The sequence below is a fragment of the Phyllostomus discolor genome, chromosome 1 (assembly GCF_004126475.2).
Source record: "Phyllostomus discolor isolate MPI-MPIP mPhyDis1 chromosome 1, mPhyDis1.pri.v3, whole genome shotgun sequence".
Lineage (NCBI taxonomy): Eukaryota > Metazoa > Chordata > Mammalia > Chiroptera > Phyllostomidae > Phyllostomus > Phyllostomus discolor.
In genome coordinates this window covers 68903569-68922813 of record NC_040903.2, presented here as the reverse complement: position 1 = coordinate 68922813, position 19245 = coordinate 68903569, and the positions used below count along the sequence as shown (strand labels likewise).

Here is a 19245-nt window from a genome sequence, read left to right as displayed (position 1 = left end):
GGGGCACACTGCACACTGTAACAGTGGATGCATGTGAGCATGCACTTGTCAAAACCCATGGAACTGTGCAACAGAACCGCCCCTAGTGAAAACCACAGATTCCAATGAACAATCATGGATCAATATTGGCTCATCCATCAGCTGTTAACAAATGCACCACGAGTGAAATTTGTGTATTATAAGGGAGACTTAGTACACGGACAAGAGGGCATATGGGAACTCCATACTAGCTGCTATTTCCCATCAACCTAAAACTGCTATAAAAAATAAAGTCTTTTAACTTTTTCTTAAAAGTTGACACACTTTATTGTTTCCCCAGGGCTGGCACTAGGTGATGGGTGTCTGCACGTCCCGTCTAAAGGAGGCGGGTGGGGAGGGAGATAACAGCCAAGCAGTGATGCTGGGCGCGCTGACCCCAAGCGTCAAAGATTCTCCTGCCCCAGAAGGACCACAGGTGCACTTCAGTGTATTTCAATCAGGTATTTTATTGTTCTGGCAACTGCAAAATATACAAATTTCTGAAAGGCAGCTCCTGTTTGAAAGCCGGCACAGCTTCGTCCCAGGTAATTAATCCAGATATACAGAATGCAGAGAATTTGTAGGTCACACACAGAAGGCCCCAAGCCAACCAAGGAACAATAAACCTAATCTAAAAAGCTTTCTGTTTTCAGGCTCCCTTATACACATTAAATAAATAAATAGCACATATGCTATCAAAATAATAAAAAAATAAATTTCAAGTATTACAAACGAAATCATCATTGGTGTGGTTCAAACAGTTTTTCTCCTCCCCCTAAATGAAGAGTTTCATCCACGGTCTCAGGACAGAAAAAGGAGAGAGGGGGTATACCTACCCCAAAACAAATATGCAAAGTTAAAAACATTGGTCCCAGATAATTTTCAGGGGGCAGAGGGTGAGAGGCAAAACACTGGTCCATGACTGCAGCTCCATCCAACGCCCCCTCGGGGCAGGTCACCGGCTTTCACCTCAGCAGCCTCCTGCTCTCTCCGAGGTCCCACTCCCCATCCATTTATGCCTGCCTCCCCACCTCAGCCCTTGCAAACCACGTCCTGTGGCAGGCAAGGCCCCATGTAAGTCTGTGCTGACATCAGGCTGCCAGAGGCGAGGGAAGCACCTTCACACAGCCCCACTCAAATTGTCCGTTGAGAGTCAAGAATCAGAGTTAGCGCTGACACCCCGAGAGAGGTCCAGAAAGTGGGACACAATCAAGTCATCCTCAAGAGCAGAACTGCAGGCCCCTGCGTCTAAATATACGACCAACCTACACACATACACTTGAATCCACTAGACTCAAGACAGCGGGAAACAGGGAAAATTACCCAAGTCTTCGATGGCACAGAATGTACATACAGACCTCCTTTCTGGCAGACTGCCAAGGAGGGGGACAGGGCATGAGTAATTTGGTGTGAAAACCTCAAATTTGATTGTAGGGGTTCTGAAGCATGTTCCATTTCCCACGTAATCCCAACCAGAGAAATGTACATTCTCCAGGAGCTCCTCTCAAACATCGCAAAAACAAAAATAGCTGTTCTCTCCACTTCCGGCTCCGGCTGTCCCAGCCTGCCCACCCCCACTCTCAGCTGTTTTGTGGGCTGCGAGGGGCGAGGATGCAAGGCTTAAAAGCAGAGGGCGGAGAGGAAAGAGACCTTTGGCACCAGCTTTTAGAAGGATTCTCAAAGGGTTATTTGGACAAATGCTGAATCTCCAAATTGTTTCTTCTGGGCCTCAGGACACCCCCTTCCTCCCCCAGGACCTGGAGGCAACAAGGAGAAACCAGCAGGTAGAAACTGCAGGTGCTGAGCATCATCACATGTCCCCAAACCCCTGCTTTGAATGGAGAGGACATTCCCCAAGGAGCCCAACACCATGCCAGGCACACAGCAGGCACTCTGCGAAAGTGTGTGGCAGCTCAGTCCGAGGACACCACAAACAGCCTCTTAGAGGAAGTGGCCTAGGGTGAGGGCCACTGTCCCCATCTGGCAAATAAGGGAGGTGAAGGACGTCCTGAAGGAAGGAGGCCGGATCTTCGTGCTCCTCCACACTATCTGCCAGGATCCTCGCTCTCCTGCACGCTGTCTCCCAGGGTCGTCTCCCACCGATCTGAGCGCAGGCTCCAGCCAGCACCCCTGGAATCCTTCTGAGCTCCTCGTCTGGTGGGCATGGCCCAACTCTCCACATTCTTTCAGAGCTCCAGCCCCCAGGGCACAAAACCCAACCATCTAAGTTCTGAAGAGAAGGTGTGACTTTCGGGTCACATGTTCTGCCAGAAAAAATGGTGCAAAAGCAAGCAGCCCCAGGAGAACCACCTCTCAGGGCCCTCTGATCCAGGCCTGAGAGTGGAGGGCCCACACAGCTCCCCTGGAGGGTGAGGCCCTGGTGCTGTTTCCTCTCGCTGACACAGTCGGATGGTCCTTCGACATCTTCAGAGGCCAAGCACAGACCTGGGAAGGTGTGTGGACATGCGGAAGGCCACTGCTTAGCTGACCAGCAAGTCCAGCTCAGGGGCTTCTTTCTGCCTGCACCTCCAGACCGGCTGTCCCGACCGGCCCCATCCCAGCACATGTCCTTTCTTCCCAAGTCAACATCCCAGGCCAAGATGCACGGACAAGCCTTGTGAAAGTTTTCAACATCCCTGAACCTTCAGCAGCTGGGATCTAGGCCCCTTTAATTTTAGGATTCTGGGAACAGTGTCACCTCCCCAGCTGGGAACATTCCACAAAAGTGAAACAAAATCAAACAGCACAGAGGTGTCCGACATGCCCTCCTCAGGGCCTTCTCTCACCTCCTCCACTGCTCATTGTCCTCACCCAGTCTTGTGGAGAGTCAGTGAGACCACTCAGCCTGGACAGTGGGGAGGGCCGGGGCGGGGGTGGCCACAGCTGGACGCAGAAGCGTGGACTCTGTGCACACTCGGGAAAGGCATGCTGGGGTCTCGGCCACCCCAGTGCCATGGGGGGCATGGGTTCACTCTGACCAGCAGACCCCTCTTCTGTGGCACCCTGCCCCGTTCCGGGAGAAGTCCTTGGAACCGTTGGCCTCAGGCGGATGGAAGAGCCCCTACCTAAGCTGCAGGAAAGGAAATGGAACGGAACCAACGGGTCTGCCTCAGTGTGTCCCGGAGGAGTCGACGCTGCTCTGTGAGCCATTCATGTTCTGTTTTCAGGGGAAAAGAGGGTGGAGAGGGGGCATTATTATTACTGTTGCCTAGGTTTCTAAAGCAAAAGACTAAAGCCATGCAGTTGAGATTTCACCTTCCCCTTCCCCAGACAAAAAACACAACCTGAAAGAGCATATTAACCAAACTGTTGGCAGTTGCCCAGGGAGGCCTCAGGAGCACATGGAGGTTAAGGCCAGAGCCGCATGGGAGAAGGACCTCATGGCAGAGGCCTGGCATCTGCCTGCAGGAGGCAGGAAGGAGGGTGGGGACAGCAGGCAGTTCTGTAGGTCAGAGCTGTTCTGGGGAGCAATGGAGTCAGCACCTAAGAGACACTCAGCTCACAGCCCTTGAGAGTCCAGGGAAGTCTTGCTGGCCACACCAGGCAGAGGATGTGCCGGGGGCCCCTAAAGAAGCATAAGGACTCTCCTCCCAACCTGGCTCAAGCAGAGCCGCACACCTCACCCTTCGGGATCCAGGTCCCAGGAACATGGGCTCGGCGCTGGAGCACAGGTGCTGCGAGCTGGCTGGACATGGTTGGGGAGGACCCAGGCAAGGGAGCCAGGCCGAGAGGGCATTGTCACTAAAGCTCTCTTCCTGTTCTAGTCAGAGCAATCCTAACCAGAGCCTCACCCACTTAAAAAAAATGTTTTTTCAGCCAGTTGGGGACAGAGGATGGCTGCCACCACACAGCCGCAGTCCCTTTACCTAACCTCCTCAATTTACCTGCAAAAAAGGGAAACACCTTTCAAAAAGTATTCTCTCCCACCCTAAGAGTCTACAGTAAGACCATCTTAAACTGGTCCAGGGAGCAAAGGGCACTCAGGCAGACAGATATGCAAAGATCACCTTGGCCCCCTCCCCCCCTTTCCCCATGCAGAACCGAGGGCCCAGGTGCAGAAATCCCTACAGGAGGGAACACCGGGCTGGCGACACTGAAGCCCAGATCTGAGCCTGCTCTCAGCCAGACTCAGCAGCCCAGGTGACCCAACCCTCCAACCACAAGTGTGTCAGACAGCCTCTGGGGCTGGGGGCATCTGCTGGGGAAGGCCCTGTCATCTTGCAACCAGAGAGGACCCAGCCAACTTATGGGATCAGAGAGTGAGGTTCCCCTGCCTGGCTAGCTGCAACCCGCCCTCGTATATGGCAAGCCCAAGGCTCCGAGCACCCACAAAGGACAGCAATGAGACAATGACACTGGTGGTTGCAAGCACAGGCTACATCAAACCATTCACTCATGGTGTCCCTGGCTCAGGATGCATGGAGGGAAAGGAGGAAGCAAGAGAGGGGACTTCAAGACAATGGTGCTGCTCTTAAAAACCACAAGTTCTCTGGCACGGGGTGTATGAGTCACGTACTTTACAATGGGCAGTGTTCACACAGAACCAGACGCCCTGCCAGGCAGAGATGCCATGACTCAGAGATGCGGAGGGCACAGAGAGGGGCATGCACCGAGCCATTTACCTTTCCAAGGTTAATAAGGAGAAAACTTTGAGAAAATGTGACAGACAGTTCGTCTTTCAAGCATAGTGGGGGCAAAGGAAGAAACATGTTGGAAAAGAAAAACAAAACATCTTTAGTAGTATTTTGTTCTTAGTGTGCATTTGAAATTTCAAAATCAAGGGTGCAGGGTGAATGGTTGGCCCCAAGTACTGACAGAGCCCTTGGGGAGGGACCGCAGGGCACCACGTCTGGCTAGGCTGTCTCTCCCGCTTCACAGGGAATCCACCCTCACTGGCATCCTCAAGCCACAACCCCAGGGGCTCCCCTGCTTCCCATTCTCTTGGTGCTCCTGCTCCTCATGAGAAGAAAGCCCTCTGGCCTGTGTGGAAGGAACAGGAGGGCATCGAAATGCAGAATGGAGTGCAAACCAGCACGTAGGACATATCCACCAAAGCACAGGGCACCGCCTCTCCCTCGAGAACAGCTATCAGCCACTGGGCACTGACTATGTGCCAGAGGCTCTGATAGTGCTACATTATCAAAACACCTTGTAACATCCTATCTCCATTTTATGGCTGAGGGAGTTGGCATCCTAGAATTGCACTACCTTGCCCAGAGTTCCAAGGAGAGAGGATAGTAGAGCCAAGATCCAAATCCGGCTCAGTGTGACTTTAGTAACACATTTTGGGATCCTCGGCCCCAGACATGGGCTTGTTCTCCCCGGCTGCGCTGGGTGCTGAGACCACAGAGAATGCCCCCCTCTCCAGAAGGAAGATTTTTCCCCTGGCAACAGCAGACCATGGGTCAAAAGGAACAGGAAATACATAGACCCATAGGGCTGCTACTATGCACACATTAAGTAAACACTCCTCAGCCTTGGGAAGCTGCTGTAGGAAGAGGATACAAGAGACAAACGTAAATCAAGCAGCTCTGGGCAGCCCCACAGGCTGCAAACGTCAAGTGCCCAGAACATGGGCAGGTGAACAGTAGTATCTTGGCTGTTCCCCAAAACCAGCCCAGACAGGACTGGGGGGCCTGGTTAAGTCGGGGTTCTGCCACTTCACTGGCAGGATGTCCATGGCAAGTGACTTAACCTCAGCCCTCATCTGGTAAACGGGAATAGCGTCTGCCCTGCAAACGTCCTGGGGTTATTTTAAGGATCAAAGATAGCAGACCTGAACAAGCATGTTCTCCGTGATCTGTAGAGTATGATGAAACATTTTACAACAGGTGCAGCCACCTAATCTAAGCTCGACGCCAAACAACTGTTTTCCCAGAACAAGCCAAGCCTTTAAGGCTCATGAGGCTGAACTCTCAAGCCCTCTCCTCATCTGCGAGATTTGAGTGGCTGGGGAGGGTGATATTTCATGGTGGCTGTCACTGTGGCTACGATATAGAACCACCAGGGCAACAGAAACACTCTGGCCGAAACTTAACCAGAACTTTCTGCACAGAGCTCTGGCTGCCAGAAAGGGGAAACCAAGCAGGTCTGATTCAAAAGCGGCTCCCACTCCTGAACATGGCCATTAAGGCTGAGCAGGTCCCCAATGCAGGACAACCGGACCCAGAGCAACAGTTTCCAAAGTGGGGGTACCTGCCAGGACAAGAGGGAGAAACTGCAGGGTCTGTTTTTGTTTTGCAGATTAGGCTCTGGGTAAATGTTCCTCTCAAACAAAAGGGCTCTCCAGGGGAGATACAGAACTTAAAACACAATGGTAGCCAGGGTAACACCTAGCTTACCACCAGGATCTGAGGCCGGAGGGACAAATGAGATTAATACTAACAGTAACCCAGGACCCTGACAGGCAGCGAGGAGGAGAGGCCAGCTGGAGCAGTGGCAGCATCAGGACACAGAGAAAACAGATGGGCCGTCATTACTTCTCGTGTCCTTTCCTAATAATCCCTGAATCCCCTTCCCCCTCCTCCTGTGCCCATCTTCCTCCTTCAGATCCCACAGAAACTGTCGTTATCCTCAACACATTAACAGGCAGGAGGGCAAACTGGCAAGCAAGGAGAAAGAGGTGCTAGCAGCAAAATTATTCAGAGAAAAATACTTACAAACAGGCTTTCCCTAGCAAGGGCTGCAGAGAGAAAAGGTGGAGAGAGAGGTCAGTAGTGGGACAGGCTACGAGGTCCAAGTCACACGGAGTCAGGGCATCCTCTGCTGGGACCCTCCCGCCTGGCCCAGCTTCCAGGCTCCCTGCGGATTCAGCTCGGCAACCCCGGGGGACTGTCCTGTCAGCGGCCCGGGGAGGCCCCACCACGCGTCCTCTGTGACCCAGGACAGTGCAGCCCTGCATGTCCCTGAGCCCAGCCGAGGCTGGACCCCCAACCGTCGCCAATGGTGGCCTCTAAACTTCCAACTAGGACCCCATAGTTTATACCAAAACAGTGTCATAGACACACCACGCAGAACTTCAGTTCTCAGTTTTCATAAAAACACCTCTAATTTTAGACCTGAAAGGAGTACTAAGTAGACAGCTCCAAATCCTACCCCCTCATTTTAAAAGATAAGGGGACTGAAGGCTCGGGAGGGAGGGAGCCTGACAATAAAATCCTACAGCTGGTGTAGGGGGCAGACACCACTGTGCTCATGCTCAGCACTTGCTCCCCCATTCCACCTGCTTCGGCAGCAGGCGCTCCCCCCATCCCACGGACAAGAAGACTGAGGCCCGAAGAGGTTCAGTGGCCTGCCGGAGGCTGCACAGCACCCGCCCCCACATCACACTTCTGGACACCACAGGGTTTAAATGAGCTTCAGGAGAAATGTGGAAAGGGTCTGAGGGTCTCAGCATGGAGCTCATAAACAAATCCAGTTCAAAATTCAGCTGTGACTTATTTGTGAGAGACCGGGCCTGGTGGGTAGAGGTGGGGGGACACCCCTCGGTGGGAACAAACCTGTGCCCAGAGTTTTCTATGTCCCACAGATTCCTGGCTGTCACTGAAGGAAAAAATGGTTTTCTAAAAACAAATCTTAATGCCCAACAGCCAAGATCTTTCAGCCTTTAATCTCCATATTGAATAAAGTGAAATTTAGTTGGTTTTCAGTGTTTTGGTTTTCTTTTTTTTACTCTCTGCTAAATGAACTACATTCGTGAGGCGGTGGCCATTTCCGGACCACTGAGCTCTGCGAGGCGGGCTGCCCGGGCTCTCCCCAGGCCACACCGCTGCAGGTGAGGACACTCTCTATGGGCCCCTTCAACTACAGCTTTTCTGCAACGGGGAGCCACAGCAAGAAAGGAAGGAAAACTACATAGCCAAGGGTCTCGGACAAGAAAGACACCCTCAGGCCACACGGAAGCCAACGGCCCAGAGCTGCATGGAGACTGGTTTCCCAGCTAGGGGCTGCCTTCAACTTCTCTCGAGAAAAACCTATGCATGAATGTGGATGGGACACAGACACTTCGCCACTTCTTCTGCTCTGCCCAGGTCTGCCCAGGGGAGGTGGCCTCCTCACACAGCAGGTGTGCACACGCGCAGCCACGGCCAGGGAGGACCTGCCTGCGGACTTCCAGGATGCTCCACACTCCCGAGGCTATCCCCGCACGCTCTCCCTCCACCACCCACCCGGACAGGTGACACACTGCAAGGAAGGAAAGGGGGGTAACGCACTTGTCCGGGCAGCTGTGCGGGCACCTCCGGGGGCAGGCAGTTGGGCAGGGCAGCGGAGGCAGAGGCCACATGCTCCTCAAAGCTGTTGATGCGAGGCTTTTTGGTGGGCTCGGGGCTGGCTAGTGGGGTGACACTATTGCGTCTCATGAGTGGGTTAGGTCCCTTCTTTGCATCCTAAGCAAGACAAAGACAAAAGAGAGAAGGCGACAGTTACGTGGAGAGGGAAAGTAAATAAGCCAAAAAAAAAATCAAAACCAAATACAACACATTGCTCTGCTTCTGGATTTTACTGATACGAGGAGACCGACCAAGGTGAGTGGCCCTGGGGCCACGGGGCTGCCTCTTTGTCTCGCACTGCCCAGTTGGCAAGATGACCAGACGATCTCCCCCCAAGCCCCTTTTCTGGATCATTCCGAGACGCCCACCAAGATAAACATGACATTCACGAAGCAGGTGAAGGAAGAACAGCAGGACCACTTCTGCACAGTCATTCAATTACAGCAGGTACAAGGGCGGGAGAAAAGAACCTTGATGCCATCCTCTGAGAAGGAGAGCCGAGGGGAGAGAGGCCTGAGCATGAGGCTCACGCAACCACTAAGGGGTCAGGACAGCAGGAGGGCAGGGGGAGGTGTCCATTCTGGACCCCTGCGAGCTGCCCACAAGCCAGGATCTGCAGAACAGACGTGGAACGGCTCCTGCGCCCCGTAACTATGCCCCGGCTCTGGACCAGAACGGCAGGTTTCCAAGCCAGCCAGGAGACTGAGGACACAGAAGACCCGAGGGAGGCAGAAGTGGCCAAACACTAGTCTTCTGACCAAGTGCCAAAGTGACTGTAGTGATCCTCATGGCCTGTCACTGTAGCTCATGACCCAGGAGCCTGAGTTAGGGTCGGTCTCCACCAAGACCCTGTCCCGGTTCTGTACAATACAGTGTTCAAACTGGGGACCATCAGAGCCCAGTTCAGCTGAACCCTGCTGCTGGGGGTCAGGCTGGGAGGCTGCTCCCCCCAGAACCTAAAGAAATGCAGCATCCTCCAACCACCCACATTCAGAAGGGGGCAACACAGAGCCAAGAGACGCCATCCTCTTGTGTTTCAGTCAACCAGCCAGGCAACTGCTGGTGGGAGCCAGGATTTTAATGCCAAAATCTTCTGGCCAAGCTCCCAGGAAACAGGAAAGTCCCCTGCACTAATGGGAATTTCATACTTGGTGTACGTGGAAGTGCCGGACTGATGCTGGCAAAGCACGCACTTCCAGTCGGTACAAAGTAAACTCCAACTTTCTTCCACAATACCGGCCTGGGTGGAAATCAGCCCTGCCCTCGGGAGAGCCCACCAGGCCAACCGCCCAAGTCTTAGACCTCCGGGGGAGATCTGATGCTGCCAGGCACGGGGGTCTCCTGAGAAACTCTCCACCCACCAACCCTCACGCCTCTAAATCCAAATCATATGTTTCTCTAGTTCCCCTTCCTTTTGCATGATTATCATTTCTTGGTAATTCTGTACTTAAGTGCACAGAGATGACTGAGCAGATTTGCTGATCCTGTTTCAACCTGTAACTCTGGAACTTGAAAATAGTTTCAGGCGCCCCAAAGGAAAAGGCAACAATATTTGTGCTGTGATTCCATTTAAGAGCAGAATATGTCTTCCTCTTTAACACTCACTTCTCAGGTCAAGTAGAAATGGGGGAAGAAAGCATGGGAAGAGAAAAAAGAAGACACCAAGAAGCCACAGAGAAAGACAGGGCAGGAGCACACAGATGCTAAGAAAAGGGAGGGGAGGAAGTCACCCAGGCCTGCGGAGTCCCAACAAACTACCTCAGGGAGAACCCACTGGAAGACATACGTCAGCATTTACAGGCAACACCATACTGGGTGCTTCCCAAGAGTTCACACACACTGGTCCCGCCACTCGACGGTCCTCGGGGCGGAGAACAGGATGGAGGTGCTGAAGGGCCAGAGGCATGAAACTTCCACTCACCTCTGACCTCTCCCGGTGTGTGTTCACTGACTCCACATTCAGGTAGATGGATTCCACACGGCAACCTGGGCGGGGGAGAGAGCAGCTCCTGGTTAAAGGGGATGGGATGCTTACAGCCCCACAACCACCGGAGCCACTGTCTTGGGGAGCCGGTCTCACGCGGCCTGGGCTATGTCACCATACTCACCATAAGCGACTGGAGTCAGTTTCAGGACGGTGTGAAGGGGGCATTTTAGGTAAGGCATCTCCTCTGAAGAAAAGAGAAACAGCCCCACGATTCGCTATGAGACTCGAGGATGGACATTCCCAGGCCCCCAGTGAGAGATCTGCCAGGTTGGAACCTCGGAGGCCTGGCTGGGCAAGGGTGTCTCCCCTGGCCCCCACCCCTCACTCAAGGCAGTGGCCCTAGAAAAAACACCTAGCCTGAAGAACAAAATCAAAAGGAACCCCAAACACTCTCTCGCACAATGAGTTACAGTTAAAAAAAAAAAGTCATTCCCCAAACAACTTAGGTGCATCGAGATTCAGCTGAACCTCATGCAGACTGACTCAAATTTTAAGTTTGAGGTTTCTGGGTGGTTGCTCCCCAGAGGTGGGCTGAAGAGAAGAGCTGTCCCTCCCAAAGCCCCTTAGGTGTGAGTGGACGTGGGCTTTCAGGGGCTGTTTCACGGAGCTGCTGGCCCACCGGGCCTGGCATTGTGCTGCGGAGTCTCAGAGGGATTGACAAGGAAGGGCGGGGCCTAAGGGCCCAAAGCAGCACAACAGACAGCCTGTGTGGACTGGGTTAAGGAAGGGTGAGATCGAAGCGACCCAAACTCAGAGGCTGGCTTCCCTCCCTCCTCTTGGGGCTGCAGCTAGCTCCCAATCCCACCCCACCCCGCGAGCTCTGGGGGAGGGAGGCACCTGCGCTCTTGTCCAGGAAGTAGGCCAAAAGGCAACGCAGGACAGCCTGGTGGCAGATGACCAGCACATTCTCCTGCCGCTCCAGCTCCATGATCACAGGCTCCAGGCGCTGCACCAGGTCCTGGTAGGACTGCAAGACAGAGGGACAGGCGCTGTGTCGTGGCAGCACACACAGGAAGGTGACAGCTCACCACCCAGGCCACCCCTTGTTATAAACTAGAGAACACACAACCGATCAGTCAGTCAGTCAAGACCCAGGGGCACTTCAGAGCCCTTGTGGGCGCCGGGGAAGCCACCTCAACTGGCTCCCTCAGAAAGGGAGTTGTCAGTGTTGATGAGGATGTGGAGAAGTAACCCTGAGAGGACGGAATCTGCATCCTCCCTCTCTCACTGCTCCCTCCCTCCCCTCAGGCTCTAAAGGAGAGCATGAGGAAAGGAGGCCCTGGTCCGGGGCAACGTGATGAACCCTGACAACGTTAAACTAAATGACGAGCAAGACACAGCAGTCCCCGTGCAGTACAACTGCATTTATGTAAAACGTGCCAAGCAGGCAACTCCATAGAAAGTAGATTCGTTGTTGGCAGATGAGGGGGAATGGGGACTGAGAGCTAAGAGGTTGGGGTTTCTTTTTGGATTGATGGAATGTTCCCGAATTAGTAATAATGGTTGCATGGTATTGTGAATATACTAAAAATCACTGGATTAAAGATTTTAAAATGGTTAAAACAGTGAATTTTGTATTATTAAATTTTATGTCGGTAAAAATAAGTTGAAAAAGAAGGGGTAGGCCTATGATTTTTAAAAGCACGAAGCTCCCACTTCAATGGTCTCTCTGCTGTCCCCCTTCCTCCTCTTGCTAACCAGGTCCCAGGGATCAAGGGCCAGGGTGATATAAAAGGACATCACCTTGGGCTATGGGGGAACCGAGACATGACAGGCCACAGACAGGAAGGATTCCCACTCAGTGTCACCATGCGGAGGCCCGCAGGGGACCCCAGGGGACCACCTGCATTCCAGACTCTCTGTCCAGGGCTCTAAGCAGCTGCTTGCTCAGCCAAAGTGAGTTGTAAACGGCTTTTGAGAATGCCCTCCATCAGTGTCTATTCAGTCAGCATGACTGGCGTGAGATGACGTGTCTGCCATCTCCCACACAGCCAAGGGGAGAACCCCCGAGTCGGGTGAATAACCACCCACGATTGTTCTTCTCTCTCACATTGTTCTGTATGTTGTTAGAGACACACACCTCCCACTGTTGCTCATAGGAAAATACAACTGTACTGCTCTCGGAGCTGGTCACAAGGTTCAGCTTAGGAAGACCCGAATCAAAGGTAAAAAAGGCCAGGAACAAGCATCAGAACAAGTGCAGGGCTCACTGTGTGCAATCCGTTTCTAGTACCTGTCCACCTGGGTGCCCAGCAGCCTTCCCCTGGCCTGGCCCGACACCCCGGCCTCTGAAGGACCATCGTGTGCTCCCCCACGCACAGCACACAGTGGCCACGGCTGACCATACTCTGTCGAATGGACAACAAACCCTAGGTGAAGGGGGAGCAGCACCAGCACACATACCTCCCCGGTGGGGTACCGGTAGTAGTACTTGTCCTGCTCACGCAGAGCGTACTCCTCGGGGTAGGTGTCCTTTATCTCCTCGTAGGTCATCTCCTCACAGACACCCTGCAGAAAACACCAAAGGTCACTTACGGGAACATGCCCGCAGGGCCAGCTCGAATTGGTCAACCCAGCACAGGTCTGGAAGGGCTCTCAGGACTTCCACAGATATGGCTGGAAGAGGCTTCCCTGCTGTCCTGCTGCCGCCCTGCACGGCCACGGCCAGGCCCGGAACTCACAGCATCGATTTCGTTGAGCGCCTTCCACTGTTCATAGGGAAGCTGGAGGGCTTCTGCTGTCTGGATGGTACTCTTCAGCTGGCTGGTCCACACCTTGAGGTCCTTCAGGTTCTGTTCCTCCACGAATTTGCTCAGGGCATTGGCAAACTGAGAGGGCATGGGACAAAGGGACACACACTGGACTCCAGGCTCCTGGGCCTGCTGGAGAAGCAGTGCAGAGGTTGTTCCCACTCCACACTGGGGACGGTCACCCTGCTGTCATTCGAATGGTGAGGAGGAGACTGAACAACTGACAAGCTACTCCCACACCCCCTCCTCACAGCCCCGGGGACACTCCCTTCCCGTCCACACGAACACAGGCCCACCCACAGGGACACATACAGATGCACACAGAGAGACACAGAGACACGTATGTAGACACATAACGGGGACAGACACATAGAAACACACACACGTATACAGGGCGACACAGACATACACACAGGGACAGGAACACACACGTACATGGGGTTACACAGACATGGACATACACACAGGGACAGGAACACAAATGTAGACAGATGCACATAGACACGCACACACAGAAACACATGCACATACACACATACATAGGGACATGCACAAACCCATCCTCCCTGCCTTCCCCCCTGCTCCCCTCCTACCTTCCTGCCCCTGCTGGACAGGCCTGAGTCCCCTCCGATCTTCCCCTGGAGGTTGTGCTCGCTCTCGCCGTGCCGGCACAGGTAGATGGTACGGGGCTGCACGTGGATGTTCATCAGGTAGTACACGATTCGGCTCTGGATATGGTCCTGAACTCTGTTCACCAAGAACCGCCGGCCCACATCGATCACCTTGATCAGGGACAGGTCCCTGCACAGAAAGGTGATGGGCGGTCAGAACCCTGCTCCTGCCAGCACAGCACTGATAGCTGAGGTCAGGTCACCCAGTGGGGGCCAACCGCAGAGCTCAGCCCCAACGGAGCCACAGCAGCTGGCGTACATTCCGTGAGGGCACAGCCTGAATCTCTTTGATCTGAGAGTCAGAGTATGAGTATGAGTGTGTAGCTCACACAGCAGTGTGTGTGGTCAAGAGGCCAGCTCGCCTCCCAGAAGAGGGGGAGAGAAAAGCAAGAGAATGGAAGAAAAGAAAGGCAATACCAAAGGGACCACAGCAAGACCGGGCTCAGATATCCACTTTCAGCATTTCTACATAGTGTCTGAAATAGTTACAATGAACGTGTAATCAAGGATTTATTTTTAAGATTTTATTTATTTATTTTTAGAGAGGGAAGGGAGGGAGATAGAGAGAGAGAGAGAGAGAGAGAAACATCAATGTGCAGTTGCTGGGGGTTATGGCCTGCAACCCAGGCATGTGCCCTGGCTGGGAATTGAACTTGCGACACTTTGGTTCGCAGCCCGCGCTCAATCCACTGAGCTATGCCAGCCAGGGCAATCAAGGATTTTTTTTAAAGATATATTTTTTTTCTCTTTACCCAAGGACACACAGGCTTATTGGTTTTAGAGACAGGGGAAAGAAGGGACAGAGAGAGAGGGAGAGAAACATCGACGTGAGAGTGAAACATCCATCAATGGCCTCTCACATGGGCCCTGACCGGGGACCGAACACGTAACCTGGGCATGTGCCCTGATCAGGAATCAAACAAACAGCCTTTTGGTTTACAGGATGACACTCCAACCAACTGAGTCACACTGGCCAGGGCTAAAAGATACCTTAGAAGAGAGTATCTAAAAATGTCCAGGAACAACCGCATTGTGGGAACTTCAGGAAACATTAAAAGCCCTCAAGTAAGTGATTCAGAGACGATCACCCCTTAAGAATTACCTATCACATCTGTCGGGGTCGAGGGGCTGATAGCTGGCTTCGTAGCAACTGATTCTCTTCATGAAGTCGTCCATCGCCTCTGCTGAGTTGCAGTCTTTGTAATCTGGGCTGGAGATTTTCACTTCCTGTAACACCACAAAGAGGCAGCTGATGAATCATGCTGGAGGCTTTCTGCTTAGCTGAAGCAGGATTTGGGGCTGACAAACTGGAAAGCACAAACAGACTCAGAATAATGATGATCCGACCCAGTGTTTAAGAGAAAAGAGAGAGAGATGCTGGTGTTGAGTCAGGACCCAGTGATTACACGGGCAGAGCGGCACGGCAGACAAAGGATCACTGTCTGGGTGGACAGAGACAGGAGGCCCACGAGACGTCTAATGAACACCTCTGAATGGGCCAGGATTTGGGATCCATCCAGTAGCCATGTCACCCCCAGACTTCCCAGCCCTCAACCCAGCTGAGCTCCGTGTAAGCATCTGCCACGCTTCCCACACCAAGAGCAGGGGAGGTTGTCCGTTAGCAGAGCTGCACTAGGGAGGTGCTGGCGAGGGCCCAGGCCCCATGTGTCACGCAGGCTTCTTCCTCCACTCCCCACAGACGGGCAGAACACACAGCAGCTGGTCCTTGATTAACACTTTTCTACCTGGATCCCTTCCAAGGTTTGCTCTTATGGGAGGAAGACGGAGAATCGACTCTTGGGCCTGCCATCTCCTCTGAGTGAACAACAGGTCTGAGCAGCCTGGCAGACTTCAGGGAAACCCTGAATTCCTTAATGCATGTGCCCTTTTCCTCCTCAACAACTAGCACGGACGTAAAAGAGAGGCAGCTACTCTTTCAAAATCCAAATGCAAGGGGGAGCTGGTGATTCACGGTGCAGAGTCTCAGCCTGGGAAGAGAAAACGTTCTAGGGCTGGATGGCGCTGGTGGCTGCACAGTCACGAGACTGCAGAAAAACACTGGGACTGAGCACTTGAAAGCAAATCTTTTCTCCCCAGCACAGCCACCCCCACGGAGAGCACAGCGGAATGGCCTGAGCGGCCAAGTCGCTCTGCAGCTTAATCAGAGAAAGAGGCTTCTGAACTGAGGGGTGGGGAGAGGGACTCCTGGCCAGGTCCATGGTGACCGCTCGCTGGGGAAGAGTGACTCTGCAGCTACTCCCATCCTTGACCACCAAGTGGAACGAGTAGAACCAAACCAAAGAAAACAGCGGAGCCCTTTGTTTAGACTACAATGACTTGTTTCCGCATCCTTGGAGCCTCTTCCGCTGAACCCAATCTGGAGTGCTTTTCCACAATTTGAATAGCCTTTCCTGAAATATGAACTCATTTCTTAGATATGCTTGCAAATATTCTCACTGCCCTGGAGAAGAGGCCCAATATCAGAAGCTAATGAGCATTCAGCATCCTTTTAAAGATGCACACTTACATGCAGCAATACCACAGTGCTTCCTGTAGAAATATCAAACCTGCTTGTCTGTATAGCTACGTCTTATTCTGATGTACTGAAGTGGGACAGGAAAATATCTACAACATGAGAAGGCGGCTTGTGGTAAAGTCTTCACAGTAACTGTTCCTATTTGTGATCTATTGCTATTAAGTGATACAACTTAAGAATTAATCAAATTAAGCTGCCAATTACTCTCGATCTCTTCAGGCAACCTCCCCACGGCACAGGGAGAGGAGAAGGGTATGCGGTAGACGCACCAGCAGGAAGGCAGCCGGCCACCCCTGTGCTTGTCAGACTTGGGAATCCTGCCTTTAGTCCGCCGAGTCTTACTCTGATCTGCTAGGGTCCTTAATAGTAACGAGCCGGCTACCCCTTTCCTATGTGGAGGGGAAGCTGCCCCTTGCCCCAAGCAACCCATCAGAAACTGTGCCACCCACAGAAACTCATCCGGAACCCTGCCTTCCCTCTCCTGCCCCACAAAGAAGGCTTTCTGTTGACTAGCTGTCTGAAAGGACCCTGGATACAGCCGGGCCAGCGCACAGAACGTGCTTGTAAGCCAAATACCACTCTGCATTCCTGACCGCCCCAGACCCCACCTCTCCGACAGAAACCAACGACAAGCAGAGCGAGCCAGTTTGTTCTCCGAGTGTAGTTCCTCCCCCTGGGCCGGGCCTGGTTTCTGCGTCCCTGCTTCTCTCAGGCAGCGCTACCAGAGCAGCGACTCTGTGTTGTCTTACCATAATGTTAGAGGCCACAACTGTAGGGTCATCGCACACCGACTCGATGAAAAACACCTGGGAAGAAGGGGGACAGGAGCCTTAGGAAACAATACCTGTGATAGCACAAAGGGCCAACTTTGGTATCACTGTGATGTTACCACCACATCTGAAGAGGAATGACGCGGCTCACAAATCCTCAAAACATAAAAAATGAACCAACCACTTGTTCAATCCCAGTCCTTCCCCCACAGACAGAGAGGCCTCCCCCTCCCCAGTCCCGGTAACCCTGAGAGCCAGCCCCAGGAAGGCCCTATCCGTCTGCAGCAGAACCAGGGCAGCGGGGGCTGAAGAACCAAGTGTCAATCAGCTGATTCCTGAGGGGCTTCCTTCCTCCCGAGCACTCAAGGGCAAGACAAGAAGTCTGGCTCACCTTGAAATCATTTTCTTTGGCAAAGTGAAGGATCATGTGTCTCCTCTCTCTAGTAGTATTGGTGGCATCAAAAACCTGAGGAGAAACAAGAATAGTGAAGAGAACCCAAGTCTGAGTTTAACAGTATTTTTACCAAGTCACCAAGTAGGTCAGGCCTGTCATTTCTAGGCAGAAGCCAAAATATGTGGTTCCAGAAGAAACTGCTCCCTGCCCACAGCCCTCACCACCCTGCCCTCTCCCTCCACCTCCAGCTCTCAGGGAGGGACAGAGAGAGATGGGAACAAATGAACAACAAATGAAAGCAAATGAACAACACTGACATGCAGGGGAAGGGACCCTGGCTCCGTGGCTGCAGCCACCCCAGGTCCAGCCTGCCTCGCAGGGTGGTGCCGAGTGCATGGAGGGCTGAGCAGAGCCCACCAACTGCTGTGCCCCTGAGTCCATCCCGCCAACTACCTTCTTGGGTTCCTCAGCTGTCAGGGCAGAGGCATCTGTCTCCATCTGAGGTGTCCCCACAGTGGCCCTCAGTACTGTTCTGGCCAGTGTCTACATTTCATTCTCTCTAAGGCACCACCCCACTATAGGACTGGAGACAGACCCAGAGGGTTCCCCAGACTTACTGAAATTTGGCCCCCTTCCTTCGTCAGGTAACTTTTGACATCTCTCAAGGCAGCAAGGGCACACTGCCTGCAACAGAGACAGAGAGCTCAAGTCAGAGCCGGCCCAGCAGAGCCAAGTGACTGGAGATTCTACTGAGAACCTGCTCAGGCTGGCCGGGCCCAGACCCCTCGGGCCAGGGGCTCCCCCTCAGAGCCTGCACAGAGGGCTGCCGTTTGCCTCTGGCAGGGTTGGCGCACATGCTGGCTGCACAGTGAGATCCCCCTGGGAGCTTTTAAAAACCCCTGACCCAGGTCTTGCCCAGAGATCCTCACTAAACTGGTCTGGGGTAGGCCTGGCATCAGGATCTTTCCAAACTGCCAGGCGAATCTCAAATGTAGCCAGTAAAGCCATTGCACTTAGGTTTCATGGGCTTAAACTTTGGACTTAAAAAAATCCTTTTCATATAAACAGCTGATTTTCCATGAAAACAATTTTGTTCATTCTTAATAGTGAAACATTGTTGTTGATCTGTATAGCATCAGCCGAACTGGACCATCTGGAGCAGATAAAAGCAACAAGCCTCAGAGAGGCCAGGAAACTCCTCCTAACGCCCAGGGAGATGAGGCCGAATCGGATGGCCACCTGCGAGGAGCCACACCGCAGGCCTCCTTCCTCTTTCTCTTACAGAACCTGGCTTTCCAAAGCAAAGCAAAGCAAAGCAAACAGAAGCCCAAGGCCTCCTGCAGCAGCCCGGGCCTTACTTTCGGACTCTCATGGCCTCCTCGTTGTCAGGGCGAAAGAAGTTGTAGGAGCTGTACTGCTTCACAGCCTCCCGGCGGTATTCCCCGACGTTGAACACTGTGGACAGAAAAGAGAGGACTCTTAGCCGGCCCCCGGGAAGAAGGGGCAGCTCGCCGCTGGGAACACTCCCCAAACAAAGGAAACCAAGCCAGTACAAACACGCACAGCATCTTGAATGAGATCACTAAGGCATGGAAGCCAGGAAGAGGACCCCCTGGCCCAGTGCTTTCACTGACCCAGAAGGCCGCCCAGCTTCCCCCAGACTGAACGTGGCTCAGAGCTGCCTGTTTTTCTGCAGGTCGTCTCCTACTGCCCAGTGTCCAGTCCAGCCTCATAAGGTCAGGGATTGGAGGCCGAGACTGTGAGAACAGGTGGCAGTCACAGTTAGTGAAAATAGGGGGCGTGATGTCTGTCGACAATGCCGAGGAGCACGGCCAGGTCCAGCTGAGCC

General features: G+C 53.2%; 1 protein-coding gene across 8 annotated transcripts in view; it reads right to left on the bottom strand.

The window, feature by feature from the left end:
- Positions 1-465: 465 nt before the first annotated feature.
- Positions 466-19245, bottom strand: part of PFKFB3 (6-phosphofructo-2-kinase/fructose-2,6-biphosphatase 3) — a 72862-nt gene continuing 54082 nt past the window's right edge. For 3 of the 8 annotated variants that reach the window (XM_028506417.2, XM_028506413.2, XM_036024435.1), the window contains exons 3-17: positions 18755-18851; positions 18014-18080; positions 17394-17468; positions 16982-17038; positions 14799-14923; positions 13619-13826; positions 12957-13103; positions 12679-12783; positions 11113-11242; positions 10397-10459; positions 10210-10274; positions 8232-8405; positions 6678-6700; positions 4641-4693; positions 466-3175 (exon numbers count right to left, since the gene is read on the bottom strand). In XM_028506417.2, the coding sequence (XP_028362218.1) occupies positions 4651-4693; positions 6678-6700; positions 8232-8405; positions 10210-10274; positions 10397-10459; positions 11113-11242; positions 12679-12783; positions 12957-13103; positions 13619-13826; positions 14799-14923; positions 16982-17038; positions 17394-17468; positions 18014-18080; positions 18755-18851 (1379 nt within the window). In that variant the 3' untranslated portion in view covers positions 466-3175; positions 4641-4650. Of the gene's footprint in view, positions 3176-4640; positions 4999-6677; positions 6701-8231; positions 8406-10209; positions 10275-10396; positions 10460-11112; positions 11243-12678; positions 12784-12956; positions 13104-13618; positions 13827-14798; positions 14924-16981; positions 17039-17393; positions 17469-18013; positions 18081-18754; positions 18852-19245 lie in introns of those variants that run through there. The other 5 variants (XM_028506418.2, XM_028506416.2, XM_036024438.1 and 2 more) reach the window with 4 other exon arrangements.